We start from the raw sequence: 24,382 nt of genomic DNA on the forward strand, positions 1-24,382 counted from the left end.
TACTTTCAACAGCAACAAAAAGGAAGCCTACTACCCTAAGTCAGTGATTTGTTTCTGCATATTAGTGAGGTCACGTCGGGTACTCCAGGGGTCACTGCAAAGAGGCTTGTTTGGCTGCAGGTTTTCCATTCCTGGCTAGATCACATTTTCATTCATTCCTCAGCTAGGTTCTTAAATGTTCTCCTTACTTCTCTCCTTTGTAACTCTCTCACAATAGTCTTGGAAGCTGAGCACAGTTTTCCTACCTCTTGGAATTGGCGGAGCAGCTCGGGACATTGGTGGATGTTTGGTAGGACGCCCTCTGCCTTGCTGGATTCCTTTCTTGGTTGGCTCTACAGGATGAGAAAAAACATGAAGGAAGAAAGGGTTGAAGGTGGGCATTCTCTGATGGCATCTTTTACCTGCTGCTAACCTTTGAGTGCCCAAACAAATACCGCCTCTTCAGAAGCACAGCTTTCTCTATGGGCAACCAGTGATTTGAGGCCAACAGTTGAAAAAAAAGTTTTTCAGCTACTTTAGGTATACAGATAGTCCCCAACTTACAGCCACAACTGGCACCAGAATTTCTGTTGCTGAGCAAAGTGGTGGTTAAGTGAGTCACACTTAATTGTGTGATCTTTCCTGCCACAGTTGTTAAGGGAATCCCTGCAAAAGTGGTGGGTTGCTCCCGGTTCTGTAAAACCGGTGGGAGACCCTGCCCACTGCCACGACGTCATCATAGGAGATCTGCGCATGCGCAGAAGCTTCTATACATGCGCAGAAGCGCGGGCACTCCCTTTGAGAACTGGTAGTAAAGGTAAGTAGAACCCACCCCTGCCCTGCAATTGTTAAGTAAATCTGGCAATTCCCCATTGCCTTTGTTTGTTGGAAACTGGATGCCAGGATGGTCACAAGTGTTGATCACATGACCGCAGGGCGCTGCAACGGTAATCAAAACATGTTGTTAGCCAAGTGTACAAATTTTTGACCATGTGATCCTGGGTATGTTGCAGTTGTAAATACAAAAACTGATCATTAAGTCACTTTTTTTTGTAACTGTCACTTTTTTGTAGCTGTCGTAACTTCGAATGGTTGTTAAACGAGTGAACTACCTGTACCTCTAAAGACATACATGACCATAGGGCGCTAGACTATTTATGAGACCATCTATCTGCAATAATTTCTGCTCACAATAGAACTAACAAGGAGAACACACTCCCCTTCATTACACAATTTCAACCTTTCTGGGTTTAGTATACAATAGTTATCTGGATTGTTGGTTTAATTATATTGTTTGAATATTTGTACTCTTCCCCAGAAGCAACTTCCCTCTGAGGTGGGAGCACACCTTTGAAACCTCAGCCTCTCTCACCTCACCTTCTCCTAGGAGAGGGGTGTCAAACTCTCTTTCGTTGAGGGCCGCATCAGGGTTGTGTTTGACTTCGGAGGCCGGGGGGGGGCAGGCGTGGCTGGGTGTGTGTGGCCATGGTGGACGTGGCCATGGTGGGCATGACACGGGACTCATGTCAGGGGCACCTGTGGTGGCCAAGTGCTAAGGCAGGACTTCCCTGAGATCCTCCCTCCCTCTCATTATAATCTCCTTCCTTCCTTCCTTCCTTCCTTCCTTCCTTCCTTCCTTCCTTCCTTCCTTCCTTCCTTCCTTCCTTCCTTCCTTCCTTCCTTCCTTCCTTCCTTCCTTCCTTCTGTCAGGTTTCAGTGTCGTCTCAAAATAAATTGCATTTCCAAACAAATAGTCTTTGATTAAATCTTTCATTTATTAAGCACGACAATCTGTCCCCGATTATATCGTAGCCAACACTGACTTCCTGACCCCAAACCTTCCTTTCTGTTCCCCAATTCTCTGCGTCTCATTGGCCATCTTCCAAATCACTCTCCCCATATCTACTACTTCAGCTCCCAGGAATGTCCCCCCTCCCATCCCATCTCCTAGGGGATATTATCTTCAGGAAAAATAAGTAGGTGAAAAGTCAAGCGTCCTCTTGCCAGCTGCCCCCTCTTCTCCTCATGTCAGCACTGGAACGAATGTAGTTTGGAGTGCTGACACCTTCCTTCCTTCCTTCCTTCCTTCCTTCCTTCCTTCCTTCCTTCCTTCCTTCCTTCCCTCCTTCCTTCCCTTCCTCCCTCCCTCCCTCTTCATTCTCCTTCTTCCTTCCCCTCTTTCCTTCTTTTTCCTTCCTTGCTCTCTTCCCATTTTTCCTTTTTTTTCTTTGTCTTTCCTCTTTCCTTTCTCCTTTCCTGTCCCTTCTTGCATGCTCAAATGCAAAAGGGGAAACATTTCTCCTTTTGTTTTGTTTTGAGTTTGTTTTGCAAGCCTTCTGCCAGCGAAAACGGAGCTTGGGAGGGCTGTGCGCCCCACCCCCCTGCCCGCGGCACTGCAGGCTGGTCCTTTACTATTTCTAGGCTGGCCCTGTGGGCCAGATCTAAGCACCCCACGGGCCAGATCCGGCCCACGAGCCTTAAGTTTGACACCCCCGTCCTAGGAGAAGTCAAACCAAGGCATTATTGATGCTGGAAGAGTGTCAGAAAAGATTCAGCTGACCAGGTTCCTTCAACCTCTGAATTGGCCCCCTCTCAGACAAGACCCATATGTCTGACACTTACTGGAATTTTTAGGCAGCCCACTCCCAATGCTAACACAAAGATTTTTTCCGGATGATTTGAGAAAAGCCACACTGCCTGGACCATTCATAAAAGTCACTGTCCGGGTACCGCCTCCGCCCCAGCCTTCCTTCTTCACACGGAATTGTAGTCTGAAAGGAAGAAAGAAGAAGACAATCCAGATTACAACACTTAAGGTTTGCCGTGGTTTTAACATGGGTTGGGGCAACCTCTAGCCTCAAATTCTAGTTCTAATCCTATATTTGGGCGCTGACTCAGCTGCCTTTGGTGATTTCATCCAGGAGAGCCAAAATGGACCGGAGCACCATTTTGCCCATCGGCAGGATGAGCTTCGAGGACAGCAAAAAAGAATGACTTGATTATGCAAATCAGAATTGAGCCACTGTCACTGAAGATGGCGAGGGCCAAAAAAACAAGCTTTAAAAGGAGATTACACAAATTTATGCATGAGTTAGCCATAAAACCAACTATGGTGGCGCAGTGGTTAGAGTGCAGTACTGCAAGCTACTTTTGCTGTTCACCGGCTGCCAGCAGTTTGGCAGATCGAATCTCACCAGGCTCAAGGTTGACTCAGCCTTCCATCCTTCCGAGGTGGGTAAAATGAGGAGCCAGATTGTTGGGGATAAATATGCTGACTCTGTAAACTGCTTAGAGAGGGCTGTAAAGTGGGGGTGAAATGTAAAATTTATTACTACTGGTTCTGTGGGCATGGCTTGGTGGGGGGGTGTAATGTGACTGGGTGGGCGTGGCCAACTTTTTTTTTTTTCTTTTCAAAGCATTTTTTCTAATACTTTGAAAAGCCCCTTTCCTATCAGGCAACTCAACTGGGATCATCAGAGACTTTTCAAAGCATTTTTTTTACCACCTCTTCAGCCAAGAGGTTGCAGAAAAAAATGCTTTGAAAAGCCTCTGATGATCCCAGCTGAGCCAAATGATCATCAGAGACTTTTTTTTTACTTTTAAAAGTATTTTTTCAGCCAAAGAGGTTGTAGAAAAAATGCTTTAAAAAAAAAAAGCCTCTGATGATCGTGCGGCTCAGCTGGACATGGGGGGGCGCAGGGATTTTTGCTACCAGTTCTCCGAACCACCCACCGCCGTTGCTACCGGATCGGGCGAAATTTCTACTGTTTCAAAATTTCTACTGTTAAACAAGACAGTTGTTAAGTGTGTTTTGCCCCATTTTATGGGGCTGTTAAGTGAATCACTGCAGTTGTCAAATTAGTAACATGGTTGTTAAGTGAATCTGGCTCCCCCATTGACTTTGCTTGTCAGAAATGTCAGAGTATGAATATTCATAGGCTGGAATAGATCAGCCAATGAATAGGCATAGCAACTAAGTCAGCCAATGGGGACTTCGGATAGACATGGTAACAGGTCAGCCAATGGGGACTGTTTAGAAAGAGAAACTGAAGAAGTCTGGGCGTGGCTTAGCCCTGCAGCTTTAAGCTCTGAGCTCTGAAGCTGCAAACAAGTCTGAACTAGTCTAGTCTGCCTCTCTGAACTGATCTGAAACTGAAGAACCACTCTTGGTATTGTATATATTACTTCATGTGTTATTATGTATATAAAGAAGTTAATGAATCCTGCTGAATCAGTTTACCTGTGTGTGCTTTCTGGCTTTGATTTTTGCAACAAACTCTGACCAGAAAGTTGCAAGAGGGGATCCCATGACCCCAGGAGACTGCAACCCTCATAAATACATGCCAGTTGGCAACAATTGGAGGAAATGATATTTGAAATGATGGGGAAAGCAATAATATTGAGACCAGAAACTATATTACTGTTGATAATTAAGGAAATAGAACCAACAAAATATGAGAAAGAATTGATTAGAATTATGATTATAATGGGTAGAATTATAATAGCCAGATATTGGAAATTAGATGTGAATTTTAGAATAGAAGAATGGTATTGTGAAATGTGGAAATTAGCTTTAAACGATAAAATGACATGTAATATTAAAATTAGAAATGGTGACTATAAAGAAGATATTTTCTGGAAAATTTGGAAACCATTCGTGGACTATGCGCTGGGAAAATTGGATGCTTCGGTACCTGTACCCCGAGAACGTGGATTTTGGCGATTATGAGGATATATCCGAAGAACCAAATCTTCCTTTCTTATGTATAGCACAGGGTGAAGTATTGTATATGTTGTTTGTAATGTTAATAATTAAATAAATAAATAAATAAATACATGCCAGTTGCCAAGCCTTCAAATTTTGAATGTATGACCATGGGGTTGTTGCAACAGGCGTAAGTCTGGAAAATGGTCATATATGTCTTTTTTCAGTGCTGTTTCAACTTTGAGTGAACAAATGGTTGTAAATTGATGGTTACCTATCTGTGTGAGAGAAAGAAGGCGCAGACAGCTGCTTCCTAATAAGTCACAGAGTAAATTGTAGAGGCAGATTGTGGAGTCCGCCGTCTGGCAAGACTTTTTCTATAGGTATAAAAATAATAAAGAGCGCGGCTTGGAAGAATAACCACATGCCATTCTTGGTTTTGAGCCTGACACTTACGGGGCTTCTTACTTCCAATCTCAGTTGCTAAGATTATTATAGTTTTCAGCAGAACCTGAAGACCAATGAATCTGTAGCTAAGAGAATGGCAGAAAAAGCAGTGGTGAAATTCAAATTTTTTTACTACCGGTTCTGTGGGCGTGGCTTGGTGGGCGTGGCTTGGTGAGCGCGGCAGGGGAAGGATACTGCAAAATCTCCATTCCCATCCCACTCCAGGGGAAGGATACTGCAAAATCTCCATTCCCACCCCACTCTGGGGCCAGCCAGAGGTGGTATTTGCCGGTTCTCCGAACTACTCAAAATTTCCGCTACCGGTTTTCCAGAATCTGTCAGAACCTGCTGGATTTCCCCCCTTGAGAAAAAAAAAAAAAGGGGGGGGGAACTACCAAGCACACTTCCTGCTCACGGTTGCTGTGGGAAACGGCAATGACTGAGAAGCTGAGGGAGGTTTTAAATTCTTTCGCATTGTCGAGGCAGGGAGTTGCTTTTGCTCTGAGCGGCCCTTGGCTAATAAATGAGGTTTCCAAGCCAACCCTCTTGGTCTGCTCACGTGTCACTGAAATGGAGCTGGAGTTTTCCTCGGGTGGCTTCTTCGTAGCGTTTGCATAGCAGGCTAATGACTTCTGTCTTGAAGATGGATTCCAGGAGCGTATCTGCCTCGGCTTCGTGCAGGATGAAGAAATCATCCTGTTTCGTGCTGGGGAGAAAAGAGTCAGGAGGTGGGTGGTGGAAAAGGAAGGAATGTCAGTTCTCTGGAAAGAAGGACAGATGCCTCGGAGCCCCCGGGAATCCCAAATAACACTCGTGCCAAAGAGGGACATCAGCCAGGGTGGTTTGGCTTGCAAGGACCAGCTGTTATGGCCGGCCAGCAGAACTGATGGCAGTGATGAGGTTGGGGAGGAACATGGGCCAGTCCTGAAGTATGGGGAAGGCTCTGATGAGCGCTCTGCATTGGAGGCAGAGATGGGGCCAGGGCCGTCCGACAGTTATCAGCTGCCTTTGGAGTCGGATATCAGTGCAGCAGAAGAACAGCTGAAGCCTGTTCCCAGTGTGCGCATGCGGAGAGCTGCCAGGAGAAGGGAACAGCTCAGGAACAAGGGCCGACTCAGGAGTAAAAGCACAAGTGGACAGTGAATGGGGTTTCTCTAACAGAAGCCACATGATGTTGTGGCCTTGCTGCCTTTTACAGGATGGGAACGCAGCTCACCTGAGGGACACTCGGTTGACTCTTTGGACCTCCAGTTTCTTCTTCAGCACCTCCCGGATCTGGCCTTTCTCAGGCCCCTTTTTCACCTTCTCTCGGCCAATCAGATACAGGTGTTTGGGTGTTAAGATTAAGTCCCGCTTGATGGACTGTGCAGATGAAAAATGAGAGACAGAAGTCTTACAGCTGGTAATCTGCTCAAAAAAATTCCTTTGTTGGTTGTTTTTTTTCAGAAAAAATATAAAATACCAAATTTCAGAAAAAATATAAAATACAAAGAACCAGAAAAAATGGTTTCAAGGGAAAAAGAGGGAAAGCAAGGAAAAAGCAAAATTAGGAGGTATAGACAAGAAGGAAAAAGGCAAGTACAGGTAGTCCTTGACTTAAAACCATTTGTTTAGTGACACTTTGAAGTCCAGTGGCACTAAAAAAATTGACTTATGATGTCAATTCGCACTTGTGACGGTTGCAGTCATGATCAAAATTTTGGACATTTGGCAACTGGCATGTACTTATGACAGTTGCAGTTGTTCCCGGGGTCATATGATCACCATTTGTAACCTTCCCCTCTGGCTTCCGACAAGCAAAGTCAATGGGGGAAGCCAGGTTCATTTAATGGCTGCATGATTTGCTTAATAACTGTAGTGATTTACTTAACAACTGTGGCAAAAAAGGTCATCAAATGGGGCAGAACTCACTTAACAACTGCCTTGCTTAAATGGAAATTTGAGGCTCAATTGCGCTGATAAGCTGAGAACTACCAGTATAGAAAAAAACCCTTCAGTACTGATAGAATCATAAAATATTCTGTGTTTCCCCTAAAATAAGACCCTGTCTTATATTTTTTTGAACCCCGAATAAGCACTTGGCCTTATTTTCGGGGAGGTCTTATTATTTTGGGGCATGTAGAACAAGATGGGGCTCTTCTTACCATCTTACCTGATTTCCAGCTCTGTGTTTAAATATTTTTTGGGGGGGGGGCTTATTTTCAGGGGGAGGCTTATTTTCGCGCATGCGCTCAAAAGCCCGATTGGGCTTATTATCAGGGGATGTCTTATTTTCAGGGAAATAGGGTAATAACCATTTGAACTCGAGTAAACCATACTGTCAACCTGCCCGTCTTCCCTTCCCTTCAAGCTTGCTGCCAGCAGCCATGGAAACAGGAGGGGGGAACAATGCATATTTGGGAGGGGCAGGAGGTGTGAGATGAATTTCTGAGAAGCGATGGGTTATTTAACATCTTCAAGGCCAACCGTCCTGGGATAGGCATGCACAAAGGAGGATTGGTGCACCTGGACTGGAGATGTTCCCAAAACATCTTCCTGGTAGATGATTGGACTCTGGTTGCCTGGCTACTGGGAGGTGGGCTCTAGGGTTATTTTCAATTTGTCATTTTGCGTGTGTTTACTTCAGATCTTGCCTGGGCTTTTGCTGCGATCAGTTCTTTCCTAGTAAAAGTACTTTTTCTCTGACTCTATGGAGAAGTTTTCTTTCCTAGGGAATTGATCGGGGGCAGCCCTGACACTTACCCATAAAAAATGTTTGTGAAGCTGTTTCAACATTTTGAAACTCTTGACAAAGGCCAAGAATTCTTCCAGGTTTTGGAAAAAGATTTTTTTGGTTCTTCACCTCGTGGTGGAAGATCAACTCCATCTTACCTTAAACCGCCTGTCGTACTTGGTGACTGAATCGGCAAAATCGATTCTCTCTCTTCTGCCCAAAAACTGGCGCAGTTCTGGTTTATCTTCCATGCCCAGATAATCACCCACAAAATTCCGATTGATGCTGTTTCGTCGTCTCTCTTTGAAGTTGTACAGGATATCGGATGCTTCATGAAGAAGGGATAACAGGGGAAGAGCAAATAGTGAAGTGCAGTAGACATGGGTGTTTCTGTAGAGATGGGTACGACTGATAATAATGCTATTGATCATTAACACGAGGGAGATGTGCAATTCAAAGATGTGAAAAGTAAATAAATATTTGTTATACATCAATTTGAATCTCACTTGCAGTTACTACCCAACATAGAAGATAGAATCATAGGGCTAGAAGCAGTGGTGGGTTGCCCCTGGTTTGGACCGGTTCGCAAGAACCGGTAGTAAAACTGGCGGGAGGCTCCGCCCACTGGTCCGGATGTCATCATAAGTGATCTGCGCATGCGAACCGGTAGTAAAGGTAAGTAGAACCCTGGCTGGAAGGGACTTGGAGGTCTTCTAGTCCAGTGGCCCCCAACCTTTGGGGCCTCAGGGACCGGTTTTGTGGAGAGAGGTTTGTCCATGGTGGGGGCGTGGTTTTGTATGCTGCCTGCATCCCATGTTCGCACGGGCCTTGCTTGTTTGCACAGACCGGTTTTGGCTCAGTTTCTGGCATGCCATGGACTGGTATCGGTCCACAGGCTGGGAGTTGGGTACCTCTGTTCTAGTCCAACCCCTTGCTCAAGGCAGGAGACCTTATACCAAGGGTGTCAAACTGAAGCCCCTTGGGCTGCATCAGGCCCACGGGGTGCTTAGATCTGGCCCGTGTGGCCGCCCTGGAAACAGCAGAGGACCGGCCCAGGGTGCCCCTGCCAGTGAAAATGGAATTTAGGAGGGCCGCGTGTGGCCTTCCCGATCTCCATTTTCACTGGCAGAGGGTTGCAGGAGGCCGTCGCAGCCAAAAACGGAGATCGGGAGTCCATTTTTGCTGGCACAGCGCTTGCGCCGCCACAGGCACCCCCGACATGAGTGATGTCAAACTGGTCATGCCCCCCCCCGCCCCCCTGAGGTCAAACACAACTCTGATGCGGCCATCAATGAAATTGAGTTTGACACCCCTCTCTTATACCATCCTTGTCAAATGGGTGTCCAGTCTATTTTTGAAAATCTCCAATGATGGAACTGTCAGCACTCCAAACTACATTCGTTCCAGTGCTGACATAAGGAGGAGAAGAGGGGGCAGCTGGCAAGAGGACGCTTGACTTTTCACCTACTTATTTTCCCTGAAGATAATATCCCCTAGGAGATGGGATGGGAGGGGGGACATTCCTGGGAGCTGAAGTAGTAGATATGGGGAGAGTGATTTGGAAGATGGCCAATGAGATGCAGAGAATTGGGGAATGGAAAGGGAAGGTTTGGGGTCAGGAAGTCAGTGTTGGCTACGACATAATCGGGGACAGATTGTCGTGCTTAATAAATGAAAGATTTCATCAAAGATTATTCGTTTGGAAATGCAATTTATTTGAGACGACATCGAAACCTGACAGGAACACTGTTGAAAATCTCTCCTCACTTCTAGGTTGGATCTCTATTTTTCAAGCTTCCACTCACTTCTTCTTATCCTGCTCTCTGGTGCCTTAGAGAATAAGTCAAACCACTCTTCTCTGTGACAGCCCCTCAACTATTGGAAGACAGTTATCATGTCCCCCTAATCCAGGGGTCTCCAATCTTGGCAACTTTAAGACTTGTAGACTTCAACTCTGCAAAGCTGGCTGAGGAATTCTGGGAGTTGAAATCCACAAGTCTTAAGGTTGCCAAGATTGGAGACCCCTGCCCTAATCCTTCTCTTCCATAGGCTAGCTAGACGTACCTAGCTCCCTCAATTGTTCATCATACTATTTAGCCTCCAGTCCCCCTAATCATCTTTGTTGCTCTTCTCTGCCCCTGGATGGGTTCTACTTACCTTTACTACCAATTTGCAACGGGGCCATGCACATGCGTGCACTTCTATGCATGCGCAGAAGCTTCCTGATGATGTCGGGATCGGTGGGCAGAGCCTCCCGCCAGTTTTACTACCGGTTCTAGCGAACGGGTCCGAACCGGGGGCAAAGCACCACTGCTCTGCACCCTTTCTAGAGATTCAGCATCTTTTTTGTAATATGGTGATCAGAACTGAACGCAGTATTCCAGGTGTGGCCTCAACTAGTGGGGTACCATCATGTCCTGAGAACTAGGACCCCCTCCTACCTTCTTCTCGCATCTGCTCATACTTTCTGATGGCGATGTGACGGCGCCACGCTTTCTGGATGATCCGGGCGTACCCATCAAACTTTCGTTCCCGCATCTCCTCTAGGAGGAAGAGCTGGCAGCAAAAAGAGAGGGGGGAAAAAATCAAAGGAAGGCAGGAGGAAGAGAAGGGGGGAAAAAACTAGCATTTATGCTTTTTAAAAATTCCTATCAGTCCTATCAGGTAAGCTAGACCAAGAACACAACTCCACAGGAAGGCTAAAACTACTTTTATTGAAATAGCTATGATAACAGAATCTTGCAACCTGGATTGTGCTATCCTGTCCCTTCATATCTGAATTAGAGAGGTGACCCTTTCCAAATATTATTTGCCTGTTGTGGACTGAAAATATGAGGGGTCCTTGGTGCTCTCTGAGCTTGGTTGATATGAGCCACGGTGATGCAGTGGTTAGGGTGCAATACTGCAGGCTACTTGGTGGTGGTAGAGCCCTGGTGGCGCAACAGACTAAAGTGCTGTTAAGTAACACCAGCTGCCTGAAATTACTGCAAGTTCAAATCTCACCAGGCTCAAGGTTGACTCAGCCTTCCATCCTTTCGAGGTAGGTAAAATGAGGACCCGGATTGTGGGGGCAATAAGCTGACTTTGTATAAAAAAGAACACCGCTTAGGGGGGGCCGAAAGCCCTACTAAGAAGGTATATATAAAAGTATGAAGGCTATTGCTTAACGCATTGTAAGCCGCCCTGAGTCTCCAGAGAAGGGTGGCATATAAATTGAACCAATAAATAAATAAATAAAATACTTCTGTTGCCTGCCGGCTGCCTGCAAGAGCCTTGGTAGTACAGTGGTCTAAAGCACCCTGTTATTAACACCAGCTGCCTGCAATTACTGCAGGTTCAAATCTCACCAGACTCAAGGTTGACTCAGCCTTCCATCCTTTCTAAGGTAGGTAAATTGAGGACCCAGTTGTGGGGGCAGTAAGCTGACTTTGTATAAATATACAAAAGGATGAAGGCTATTGCTTAGCGCATTGTAAGCCGCCCTAAGTCTCTGGAGAAGGGCGGCATATAAATCAAATAAAAAAATAAAAATAAAAAAATTGGCAGTTCAAATCTCACCAGGCTGAAGGTTGACTCAGCCTTCCATCCTTCCGAGGTGGGTAAAATGAGGACCCACCACGCATATTGACCCCAATTGTTGGGGGCAATATGCTGACTCTGTAAACCACTTAAAGAGGGCTATAAAGCACTGTAAAGCGGTATATAAGTCTAAGTGCTATTGCTATTGTTCTCTTGCATACATTTTATTACCTAAACTAGGTAACATCATCCATGCTGAGCTACAGATGCAGATAGTCCTTGACTTAAAACAGTTCATTTAGTGTCCGTACGAAGTTACAACGTCACTGAAAAAACGACTTATGACCGTTTATCACACTTCTGACTGTTGCAGCATCTCCATGGTCACATGATCAAAATTTAAAATCCTTGGCAGCCGGTTCATATTTATGACGGTTGCAGTGTCCTGGGGTCATGTGACCCCCCCCTTTTGCGTTCTTCTGACAAGCAAAGTCAATGGGGAAGCCAGATTCTCTTAACAGCCGTGTTACTAACGTCATGACTCCAGTGATTCGCTTAACAACTGTGGCAAGAAAGGTCGTAAAATGGGGCAAAATTCATTTAACAACAGTCTCACTTAGCAACAGAAATTTTGGGCTCAATTGTGGTCGTAAGTTGAGGACTACCTGTATTCAACAACCCTGAATACAAATATTCTCCTTTTATCGGTACTTATGCTTTTCCCCTTGTCACTTTAGTAATGAACCTTGCATATCTCCATCAAGGTTTCCTTCCTTACCCTCAACCTTGTAATTCAGTTTATAGATTATATTTTTTACATGATATCAACAATAGAAAAGGACTCCGTTTTTCAAAAGAGCTAAGGTTGCCTCGCTTACCGACTCTGGATTCTTGACGAAAATCTTTGTGCGGCCCATCTGGTACTGATCCACATCCATGTTGACGGACCTCAACAAGTGCTGGACTCCTTGGCGTTCCTCTCCTCGCCACCTTGGCCAAGTTTCTGAGGTCAGGATGGCATACCTTAAGAAAGGAAGCACATGTATATCAGGGGTGAAATGCTCCCGGTTCAGACCGGATCACCCGATCCGGTAGCGATGGCGGCAGGTGGTTCGGAGAACCGGTAGGAAAAATCCCTGCGCCCCCCCCCCCCACCATGCCCAGCTGAGCCGCACGATCATCAGAGGCTTTTTTTTTTTTTTTACTTTTAAAAGCATTTTTTCTACAACCTCTTCCAATGAAAAAATGCTTTTAAAAGTAAAAAAAAAAAAAGCCTCTGATGATCGCGTGGCTCAGCTGGGATCGTCAGAGGCTTTTCAAAGCATTTTTTTCTACAACCTCTTGGCCGAAGAGGTGGTAAAAAAACCACTTTGAAAAGTCTCTGACGATCCCAGCTGAGTTGCATGATCGGCAGAGGCTTTTCAAAGCATTAGAAAAAATGCTTTGAAAAGTTTTTTTTTTTAAAAAAATTGGCCACGCCCACCCAGTCACATTAACCCCCCCCAAGCCATGCCCACAGAACCGGTAGTAACAAATTTTACATTTCACCCCGATGTATATGCTCAGATAATAACCTGAAAGTGATGCTAACATTCAAGGAGTCCATGACTATAAATGTAACCTGTTTTCTTCAGGGTCAGGAGGGTCCATTTAGTGTGTGGGATGAGTGCAGATATGATGCTGGAAAAATGCTGTTCCTTTCTCCCCCCATTCCACTTCCTCTCTTTCAGAAAATAATCTAGTTTTCTTCTCTTGTTTTCCCCCAACTCAAGGATTTAAGAATCTCAGAACTAGTGGAAACCTCAATTCCTGGCCATTGACAAGTCAATGCTCCATCATCCATTCTTGGCCATTGACCAAAGTCAAAGTTCCATAATCCATTCCTGCCATTCACAACAACCATTATCTGGAGGGAAGATGGGAATGGCTTAGTTAAGATCCTGGAGAGTTGAAGAATTTGAATTGATGAATTAGTCCCTTTTTCCTCCCATCTAAACCTGGCCAAAAGGTTTGACTATCCACACATTCTACCCTACAGGGATTAGCTCAATCATAGTAAGACTGAATAACTCTTGGTTTTAGGGCCTCCTGCAGGGGTGAAATCCAGCAGGTTCTAACAGGTTCTGGAGAACCGGTAGCGGAAATTTTGAGTAGTTCGGAGAACCAGCAAATACCACCTCTGGCTGGCCCTGAAGTGGGATGGGAATGGAGATTTTGCAATATCCTTCACCTGGAGTGGGGTGGGCATGCAGATTTTGCAGTATCCTTCCCCTGCCATGCCCACCAAGCCACATCACTCCCACCAAGCCACGCCCACAGAACCGGTAGTAAAAAAAAATTGAATTTCACCACTGGCCTCCTGCATCCAGTTATTTCCCCCCTTTAGTTCTGGATAGGGTTGTGCTATTCCAGACAAAACTGGTGCATAATTTAAGGGTCCTCCTAGACTCACAGCTCCTATTGAAGGAGCAGGTGGCAGCTGTGGGCAGGATCACTTCTGCCCAACTTCATCCTTCTTCATCCCAACTTCATCCTGTGTGCCAGTCACTTCTTAAAGCAGAAGGCACTAATCATGGTCACTCATACTTTGATCACCTCCTAAGTGGATTACTGCAATATGCTGCTTTGGAGAATAAGCTGACCCTGTCTTCTTTGTAGCAGCCCTTTAGTTATTGGAATCTCATCTCTAGCCTACTTAACCTGGCCTATCTATTCATCATATCATTTATTCTCCCTCTCTTTCTCTCCTCTCTTTCTCTCTCCTCTCTCTCTCTCTCTCTCTCTCTCTCTCATCTATCTATCTATTATCTATCTATCTATCTATCTATCTATCTATCTATCTATCATCTACCTACCTACCTACCTATCTATCATCTATCTATCTATCTATCTATCTATCTATCTATCTATCTATCTCTATCTATCTATCTATCTATCTATCTATCTATCTATCTATCTATCATCTATCATCTATCTATCATCTATCTATCTATCAATCATCTATCTATCTATCTAATCTATCATCTATCTATCACTATCTATTATCTATCTATATCTATCTATCTATCTATCTATCTATCTATCTATCTATCTATCTATCATCTACCTATCTATCTATCTATCATCTATCATTTATCATCTATCTATCTATCTATCTATCTATCTATCTATCTATCTATCTATCTATCTATTATCTATCTATCTATCTATCTATCTATCTATCTATCTATCTATCTATCAGTCTGTCTATCTATCTATCTATCATCTATCTATCTATCTATCTATCTATCTATCTATCTATCTATCATATGTCTGTCTGTCTGTCTGTCTGTCTGTCTGTCTGTCTGTCTGATAACAACAATCTAACGTCTTACCTTTGCAGGAATTTATGAAAGATTCTGCGATATGCAAATCCAGCTCGGCGGACTCGGATATTCTCCTTCAGTCCCAGGTATTCCACTTGGTGCTTCACCCTGCAAGATGTATGTGTAACATAGCAGGGGGATGTCAAGGACATTAATTTTATGAAAACTGCTAATGAGGGAAGACGTCTTAGAAATGGGAGAGGCCAGGACAATTAGCAAGTACAGGTAATCTTCAACTTACAACCATTTGTTTAGCAACTGTTCAAAGTTACAATAGCACTGAAAAAAACTGATGAACAATTGATCCTCACCCAGGGGTGAAATGCTCCCGGTTCGGACTGGATCGCCCGATCCGGTAGCGATGGTGGCAGGTGGTTTGGAGAACCGGTAGCAAAAATCCCTGCCCCCCTGCCATGCCCAGCTGAGCCGCGTGATCATCAGAGGCTTTTTTTTTACTTTTAAAAGCATTTTTTCTTCGGCCAAAAAAATGCTTTTAAAACGAAACAAAAGCCTCTGATGATCAGGCAACTCAGCTTGGATCGTCAGAGCCTTTTAAAAGCATTTTTTTTACAACCTCTTCGGCTGAAGAAGTTGTAGAAAAAATGGTTTTAAAAGTTAAAAAAAAAAAAAGTTGGCCACGCCCACTCAGTCACATTACCCTCCCACCAAGCCACGCCCACAGAACCGGTAGTAACAAATTTTACATTTCACCACTGCCCTCACCGTTATGACCATCGCAGTATCCCTATGGTCACGTGATCAAAATTTGGGTGCTGAGCAACGCTAATGAATTTACGAGTGCCGCATCCTGGGGTCATGTGACCGCCATTTGTGACCTGCCCATCTGGTTTCTGACGAGCAAAGTCAATGGGGGAAGACCGATTCGCTTAAGGAACGACTGCACGATTTACTTGACAACTGTAGTGTTTTGCTTAACACCTGTGGCAAAAAAAGTTGTGCAAAATCAGGTGTGGTTCACTTAACGATGTTTCTCAGCATCAGAAATGCTGGTCTCAGTTGTGGTCATAAGTCAAGGACTACCTGTCACGGGATCGATTAATATCTTAAATGCATTTTAAGATTAAGTTTTGCTTTTGGTTTGTGGTTTTGATATGGAGATTTGCGCACCATTAGTAACTCCTTCGCTCTTACCTACTCTCTTCCCAGTCTCGTGACCTCTTCGTCTCGTTGGGCTTAATGCAACGGATGTAATGAGGTGTACACTTCATCAGTGTTTTCACAAGATCATTGGCTTGTTTCTGGGGAGAGTCAAGATCTTTGGTGTTACCCAATCTGTTCCACCACATTTTGTTTCAGATCACCAAAAATAAAGTACTTTCCAAAGAACAAAGGGCCTTCCAGAATTCTCCTTGTCAAATCTTCTCACTGAAGTTTGAAATTTTCTTGAGAACTGCTATTGCCTTGAGATGTAATGGTTGTATTAGGATTCCTGTCTATTACTTTATTTATTTACATACTTGTTTTTATCCTGCCTTTTTGTTTTTATCAATTACCAAGGCAGCTAACATACTCCTAATTTCCCCACAACAACAACTCTGCAAAGTAGATTAAATTAAGGAGGAGTGATTGGCCCAAAGTCACCCAACTGGCTTTCATGTCTAAGGCAGGACTAGACCTCACAGTCTTCCAGTTCCTAGCCTAATGCTTTAACCACTAGACCTGTTCATTGACAAGCTACAGAGATTGCTTTTATTGCCCTTAATTGCTTCCTAGCATCAGTTGATGGGGAACAAGTTTTTTTAAAAAATAGCTCTAATCCAATGGAAATGTACCTTAATTTTGGATCCAGCTGTAGTGGGACGTCCTTTTTTGTCTGCATCAAGTTTTTCTGGGAAAAGCATCCGGATGAAAGCACTAAGAAAGGGGAAAGAAAGTAAGAAAGAACTAGAATTTTGGAAATAGACATGTAAAAATAAACCACTGATGCAGACTGTGATTGTATTTGAGGTGGTATTCCCCTGTATCTAAAGGGCACAAAGAGATAAATTCTTCCCTGCATTATATGCGGGACTGACTCTGAATAAGTTAGTCTACTATGGATAGAATGGAATGGAATGGAATGGAATGGAATGGAATGGAATAGAATAGAATAGAATAGAATAGAATAGAATACCGAATTTTTTATTGGCCAAGTGTGATTAGACACACAAGGAATTTGTTTCCAGTGCATAAGCTCTCAATGTACATACAACAATAGTGATAAGCAACAAAGTTACCATATTTTTCAGAGTATAAGACGCACCGGACTATAAGACGCACCTACCTTTTTTGGTGAGGAAAAGAAGAAAAAGAAATCTCCCTCTGTCTCTGCGCAATTTTGCCTCGTTGCAGCAAACAGCAAACAGCCTGCTTTACTTTCATTTTCGTTTTCAGCATAGCTTGATTAGCACAAGGAAAAAAAAATCTACTCCAGCAATTTATCTCTTTGCAGCAAGCAGCAGAGCCCTGCGCAAAATAGCTGAGAGCAAATCTGCTGAGAGTTGGGAGGCCAATCCAATCAACTTGTGCTGATTAGGTTGTGCTGAAGCTGAAAGGAGCTGTTTTTTCTTGCTATTTGCTTGCAAGGAGGTAACTGCTGCAAGGCAGAGGCCAAAGGGTGGGGGCCTGTGAGGGCTACATTTGGTGTATAAGACACACCTAAATTTTCACCCCCTTTTAGGGGGGGAAAAGGTGCGTCTTATACTCCGAAAAATACGGTATAATCATAAGAAGATAACAGGGAAGATGAGAATAATGATGGTAATACTGCCTTTTTAGATAGTTTGACAGCGTTGTGGAAATTAGTTGTTTAGCAAAGTGATGGCATGGGGGAAAAACTGTCCTTGTGTCTAGTTGTTCTGATGTGCAGTGCCCTATAGCGTATAAATATAGCCATATATTTATTGAAGGTCCTCTTAATAAGAGCAAGAGAGGTCTTGTTGCCTCTTGTTGCTTTCTGAGGGATGAAAGAACATTGTACCCCATCACTTTAGCGTTATAGGTGTGACTTTGCTTATGGTACATATTAGTACATGCACAGAAAAAGAGGCGGATATTGTAAGATTTATGCTTTTCAACGCTGGTTGTATTTTATTCTGTTTCCATTTGTTTTTGATTGTTAGCTGCCCAGGGTCATGTATATGAGATGGGCAGCCATATACATTTACTGAATAAATAAATAAATTGGGATACCCTAATAGACTGCTTTTGCCAATCTAACCAACACCTCCTCTTCCCAGAAATACTACTAGTTATGTGTATGTATGTATGTACTGTGTTTCCCCTAAAATAAGACCCTATCTTATATTTTTTTGAACCCCAAAATAAGTGCTTGGTCTTATTTTCAGGGATGTCTTATTATTTTGGGGCGCATGGAGCAAGATGGGGCTCCTCTTGCCATTTTACCTTATTTCCAGCTCTGCGTTTAAATATTTTCGGGGAGGGCTTATTTTCGGAGGGAGGCTTATTTTAGTGCATGCGCTCAAAAGCCCGATTGGGTTTATTATCAGGGGATGTCTTATTTTCAGGAAAACAGGGTATGTATGTATGTATGTATGTATGTATGTATGTATGTATGTATTTAGTCATGTTCATGTAGTATATATTGGAGATGGTGGCCCTTTGAGAGCTGCTATGCAACGAAATTTCATTTTAATGTATGCCAATTATTGTACATTCAAAGTGACAATAAAGTTATTCTAATTCTAAGTTAGTTGTTTATCTAGCCCAGATCTGGGGATTTTTTGCCTCTTTAAATCAGGATTCCCAATTTGATTTGTGTCAGAACTACAATTCCCAGAATTCCAAGGTAACATGTCCTATCCTGAGTTTCAACACATCTCATAGCACCAGTTGAAGCAAGTCTGTTTTGAAAGTTGTTGGAATAAAATTCCCATTCCTGACTCTTGGCCGTGTTGTCTGATGGGAGTTGTAGTCCAAGTACACTCTGAGCCTTTCTGTTTTCCTTCATTATGTGCTTTTGATTTGGGGGTAACACGACGATGCTTCCGAGAAGCGTATAACCAAGTATTTTAAAAAATGAAATATACAACCAAGTGAGGTTTGGGGAGGAAAGCACAGGAAACGGACTCACAATTCACTGCTCTGCATTAATTCTATCAGGTCGGTGAAAAGCACATCCCGATTTCGTTCACAAAAGCCGTTCACGTCATAGGAGACCTGTGGTTAGGTTAGGGCAACGGTTAGCATTTTTGCCATCTGTAAATCCTTTTAGGCATCTGTGCTCTCTCACTGCTTTCTCCAGATAAATCTATCCACTCCCAATCTAGCACCTTCTCCACCATACAGGTAGTCTTTGTCTTACAACCATTCATTCAGCGACCATTTGAAGTTACAACAGCACTTTAGAAAGTGACTTATGACTGGTTCTCATACATATGGAGCCGTGGTCAGAATGCAGTACTGCAGGCTACTTCTGCTGACTGCCGACTGACTGCAATTTGGCAGTTTGATTCTCACCAGGCTCAAGATTGACTCAGCCTTCCATCCTTCTGAGGTAAAATGAAGACTCAGATTGTTGGAGGCAATATGCTGACTCTGTAAACCACTTAGAGAGGGCTGTAAAAGCATTGTGAAGCGGTATATAAGTCTAAGTACTATTGCTATATGACCGTTGCAGCCACTCTGAGGTCATGTGATCAAAATTCGGTCTCATGGCAACCGGCATCTATTAAAAACAGTTGCAGTGTCACAAAGTCCTATGATCACCACAAGCAAAGTCAATGAGGGAAGCGGGATTCACTTCACCATTGCATGATTCGCTTAACAATCGCAGCGACTCACTGAAGAACTGTGGCAAAAAAAGGTCACAAAATCAGGTGTGACTCACTTAACAACCTCCTTGCTTAGCAATGGAAATTCTCGACCCAATTATGATCGTATGTCAAGGAGTTCTGCCTTTGTTCTTCTAGTGTGAGTCTGCATATACACACACAGATAACCCTCACTTAAAGACCACCCGTTCAATGACTGTTCAAAGTCACAATGACTCTGAAAGAGGAGAATTCTGACTGTTGGAACCATTGCAACATCCCATGGTCGTGTGATCACAATTTCGTTGCTTGGCAACTGGCTCATAATTTAAGTGATTGCAGCATCCCATAATCACGTGATCACTATTTGTGACTTTCACTGCCAGCTTCTGCCCTCCCTGCCATTTTTCCCTTTCTCTGCATCTGCCTCCCCTTAACCTGATTTCAGATTGGCTAGAGATTCATCCATCCGGAAGAGCGACTTTGCAAAATGTGCCTTCCTGCTTCGGACCATTAAAGCAGCTACCTCCTTAGGAAGTCTCAGCATGGCAGAACAAGTTCCTGTCTGTGTGTAGGTCTGTGCATTTGCATGTTCTGGCACATGCACTGCATTTGCTGGGACTCTCAACACACATTTAGGTCATTGAAATCAAGAGATTCCCAAGGATGTTGCTGCTTTAATGAGTCCAAGAAGCCATAGGTTCACCATCATGGCCCTATATCATTTCAGACAAGGGGTTGTCCAATCTCTTCTTAAAAACCTCCAATGAGGGAGCACCCACAACTTCTGGAGGCAAATTGTCCCATTGATTAATTGTTCTCACTTCACTTATTTCTAAATTGGTTCTCTCCTTGATTAGTTTCCATCCATTGCTTCTTGTTCTGCCTTCTAGTACTTTGGAGAATAGATTGAGATATCGGAACACTGCCATCACATTATTATTATTATTATTATTATTATTATTATTATTATTAATTTAATTTGTATACCGCCCTTCTCCCAAAAGGGACTCAGGGCGGTGAACAGCCAAAATTAAAATACATACAATACAAAAGTTAAGATAATTAAAAGAAATTAAATCAATTGGCCTCCCAATTTAAAACCCCAAGTCTATAAAATTTAAAAATCCCATTAAAAACCATTTAGGCTAGGCCGGCTTGCTGGAATAAATAAATCTTCAGGGCCTTACGGAAGGTCCGGAGGTCCAGGATCAGTCGTATCCCAGGAAGTAGCTCATTCCACAGGGTGGGTGCCCCCACAGAGAAAGCTCTCCCCCTGGGGGCCGCCAGCCGACATTGCTTGACCGACGGCACCCTGAGGAGGCCCTCTCTGTGAGAGCGTATTGGCCGGTAGGAAGATATCTCCCCTAGTCCTTCTTTTCGCTACACTAGATAACCCAATTCCTGCAACTGTTCTTCAAATGTTTTAGCCTCCAGTCCCCTAATCATCCTTGTTGCTCTTCTCTGCTCTTCTCTGCACTCTTTCTGGAGTCTTGACATCTTTTTTATATTGTGGCGACCAAAACTAGAGGCAATACAAGTATGTGCAACCCAGTAGTGAGTTTCAAATCCTGTTACTACTGGTTCGCTTGTGGGCACGCGACGCTTCTGCACAGAGACGTCTGGGTGGGTGGGCGGAGCCTCCCGCCACGGCCGCTACCAGTTTGCCTGATTCGGGGCAAACTGGTAGCAACCTACCACTGGTGCAACTCACAGCACAACAGAGTTGGCAATTTTCAGCCCAGAAACCAGAGAAGCCAAACTGAAAGGAATAAGGAAGGGGGGGACAAGAAAGGAAAGTGGGGAACTCGGGAGACCTTGCCAGCATAGTGGTGGATGATGAATCCTGAACTGGAGCCGTTGAAATGCTCGTGGGTCCCCACTCCAGACTGGAGCTTCTGCAACAGGGTCTGGTCGGCCCCCTCGCCCTTCGCATACACAGTAGCACAAACGTCATCTAAGATGCTCATAATTCCAGGAGGATTCTGGAAGAGGGAGACAAAGAGGGAGTGAAAATCTGGCCTCTCTGTCCCATTTTTTCAAGAAGCAATTGGGGCTTTCTTTGTTTTTCCTTGAAGACATTTCGCTTCTCATCCACAAAGCTTCTTCAGTTCTCTTCAGAAGTGAAGAAGCTTCTTGGATGAGAAGTGAAATGTCTTCAAGGAAAAACAAAGAAAGTTCAGTTGTCTCTTAAATAAAAAGCACTTATGGGACAACCATGACCTGAATGACTGAGAATCTCCATAGATATTGGGCCTCTCCATCTTGTTCAAGAGGGCAGGGTTGCTGAAGTCCATACATGGCAAATTCAAATTACTTTTAAATTGGTTGTAAAATGTATAATTAAGAAATGGGTGAAATGGGTTTTCTGTGTTATAACTCCACTTGTATGCATTTGTTGTTCATTTTCAGATAGAGATGGTTTTATTTTCCCCAGCTGGTAGGAAAAATCTTTAAAGACTTCTCTCAGCAATTGTAATTTATCTATCTTTTGTATCATTTAAAATAAATTCTGGCAGTCAAAGTCCAGACATCTTAAAGTTACTGAGGTTGAGAAACACTGTTCTAAAGCATTAAAAATGTGTTTATTTATAAAATTTATAGGCCGACCATTTTACCTCAAGGCTGAGGTAAGAAACAATAATCCCAGTCAGAAAACAAAGCTAAATTTATGCTAAGCCCACCCAGAGTCGCTTTGAATAGTGAGATGGGTGGCATATAAATTAAATAAATATATATAAATAAATGTGGGAGTCTCCAAGGTTTCTTTTTTAGAGAGTAATGGCTGCCATAGAATGCTCCAGAACAACATAGCAAAGTTTTAAATGAATTTTAGGGGAGAAAAAGGCATGGATGTTTCATTATTTTATGGAAAAAAACAAGGCCTTTTAAGAATTTAATTCAACTGGAATAAAATAATAACACCACCCCCAGCTCAACCCTCACACCACAATCTCCTCCTCAGTCCTCCCCTTACCACTTTGTTTTCAATGAGATCGCACACAACTTTGTTGTTGAAATATTCAATTGGGGTCCACTTGATGCCTTCCTGCACATACTCTTCCTAAGGCAAGAGGAGAGATTGCTTTTAAAGAAGCAATTAATGCACGTTTAAAGAATCGTAAGAAACGAGGATCTAGTCAAGAATACCATTCTGTACCTGTCTAGCTAAGAATACCTGTCTGATCTGATAATCTGCAGCTCACAGATCAGAATAGAATAGCAGAGTTGGAAAGCACCTTGGAAGTCTTCTAACTCAACCCCTTGCTCAAGCCTATGCCTGTGATGGTGAGCCTATGGTACCTGTGCCGGAAGTGGCATGCAAAGCCATCTCTCCGGGCACGCCAACCGTCGCCCATTGCTCTTCCGGGTTCTGGCGCACACATGAGTGTGACCAACTGGTCTTCACATACACATGTGCACCAGAAACTGGAATACCAGGTGACTGGCACGCATGCGCATGCCGGAAACCAGAAACTCAACTTCCTGGTGCACACATGTGCACTAGCAAGCTGCTCTTCCAGTTTCTATTGCTCCCATGCGCGTGGGCGCATGCTCCTGTTTCAGCACTCGGTGCCGAAAAGGTTCGCCAACATTGCCCTATGCCATTTCAGACAAATGGTTGCCCAATCGATTCTTAAAACCTCCAGTGATAGAGCACCCAAAACTTCTGGAAGCAAGTCGTCCCACTAAATAAATAAATAACTTTATTGTCATTGTATGTGTATACACAGTATAGCCATACAACAAAATTCAGCCAACAACCAGGTCCAACACACATAATAATCCCCAAACACACTCCCACCCACCATAATTCCCCACCCCTAAACCACCCAAACATCCACACAACAGACCAAGTAATACTGTCCAACAGCTCACTGATGGTGGCCCTTTAGTTCATTGTTGAGTGCAATTATAGCTCTGGGATAAAAACTATTCAGAAAACATGTGGTCCGAGTTTTAATTGTTCTGTATCTTCTGCCAGAAGGCAACAGTCCAAAAAGATTGTAAGCAGGATGGGAAGAGTCTCTGAGAATGTTATGCCACTTCCTCAAATAGCGAGATTCGAAGATGTCGTCCAGGGTTGGTAGCTGGAGCTCGATGATATTCTGGGCAGTTTTAATGATTCTCTGTAGAGCATTTTTGTCTGCTACAGAGCTGCTCCCATACCATGCAAGAATGCTGTATGTCAGGACACTCTCAATGGTGCTGCGATAGTAGGACAGAAGTAGATGCTGAGATAGATTTATCTTCCTGAGCATTCTCAGGAAGTACCGCCTCTTCTGGGTCTTCTTCACAAGCATGTTAGCATTCATAGTCCACTAATTGTTCTAACTACCAGGAAATTTCTCTCTAGTTCTAGGTTGCTTCTCTCCTTGGTAAATTTCCATCCATGACTTCTTATCCTGCCTTCAGGTTATTTGAAGAATTGGTCAACTCCCTCTTGTTTGTGGCGGCCCCTCAAATATTGTAACACTGCTATCATGTCACTCCTAGTCCTTCTCTTCTTTAGACAAGACGTACCCAATTCCTGCACTGTTCTTCATATGTTTTAGCCTCCAATTCCTAATCATCTCTGTTGCTCTTTTCTGCTCATTTGTACCTTCTCCCACACCAACTCACCTGCTCTGCTTTAAGTGTCAATTCGATGAAGATCTGTTGAAGTTTTTCATTCACAAAGTTAATGCAGAATTGTTCAAAGCCATTTCTCTGAAGATCAGGGGAATATGAGGCAAGGAAAAGAGAACAGGTTTGAAAAGGCGGAGGTTAGATGATATTCCATCAAGTTCCAGATTTGGATAAAAGAATATCCAGATAAAAGAAATGGGAAACTGTGTGGATCACAGATTCCAAATCAGGCTGACTCAAGCCAGCAAAAGTA

General features: G+C 43.6%; 1 protein-coding gene across 1 annotated transcript in view; it reads right to left on the bottom strand.

Annotated features, from left to right (window-relative positions):
- MYO1F (myosin IF) overlaps window positions 1–24,382 on the bottom strand; it is an 82,287-nt gene that overhangs the window by 7,513 nt on the left and 50,392 nt on the right. Inside the window, exons 12-25 of the mRNA XM_070931806.1 lie at window positions 24,124–24,210; window positions 22,478–22,564; window positions 21,318–21,485; window positions 18,822–18,907; window positions 16,522–16,603; window positions 15,881–15,987; window positions 14,738–14,836; window positions 12,242–12,386; window positions 10,286–10,400; window positions 8,003–8,172; window positions 6,348–6,493; window positions 5,691–5,837; window positions 2,602–2,750; window positions 246–332 (exon numbers count right to left, since the gene is read on the bottom strand). Of these exons, the coding sequence (XP_070787907.1) occupies window positions 246–332; window positions 2,602–2,750; window positions 5,691–5,837; window positions 6,348–6,493; window positions 8,003–8,172; window positions 10,286–10,400; window positions 12,242–12,386; window positions 14,738–14,836; window positions 15,881–15,987; window positions 16,522–16,603; window positions 18,822–18,907; window positions 21,318–21,485; window positions 22,478–22,564; window positions 24,124–24,210 (1,675 nt within the window). The remainder of the gene's footprint in view (window positions 1–245; window positions 333–2,601; window positions 2,751–5,690; window positions 5,838–6,347; window positions 6,494–8,002; window positions 8,173–10,285; window positions 10,401–12,241; window positions 12,387–14,737; window positions 14,837–15,880; window positions 15,988–16,521; window positions 16,604–18,821; window positions 18,908–21,317; window positions 21,486–22,477; window positions 22,565–24,123; window positions 24,211–24,382) is intronic.

This window comes from Pituophis catenifer, unplaced genomic scaffold, assembly GCF_029215685.1.
Source record: "Pituophis catenifer annectens isolate HBS135680 unplaced genomic scaffold, rPitCat1.0.hap2 SCAF_1, whole genome shotgun sequence".
In the NCBI taxonomy this organism is placed as follows: domain Eukaryota; kingdom Metazoa; phylum Chordata; class Lepidosauria; order Squamata; family Colubridae; genus Pituophis; species Pituophis catenifer.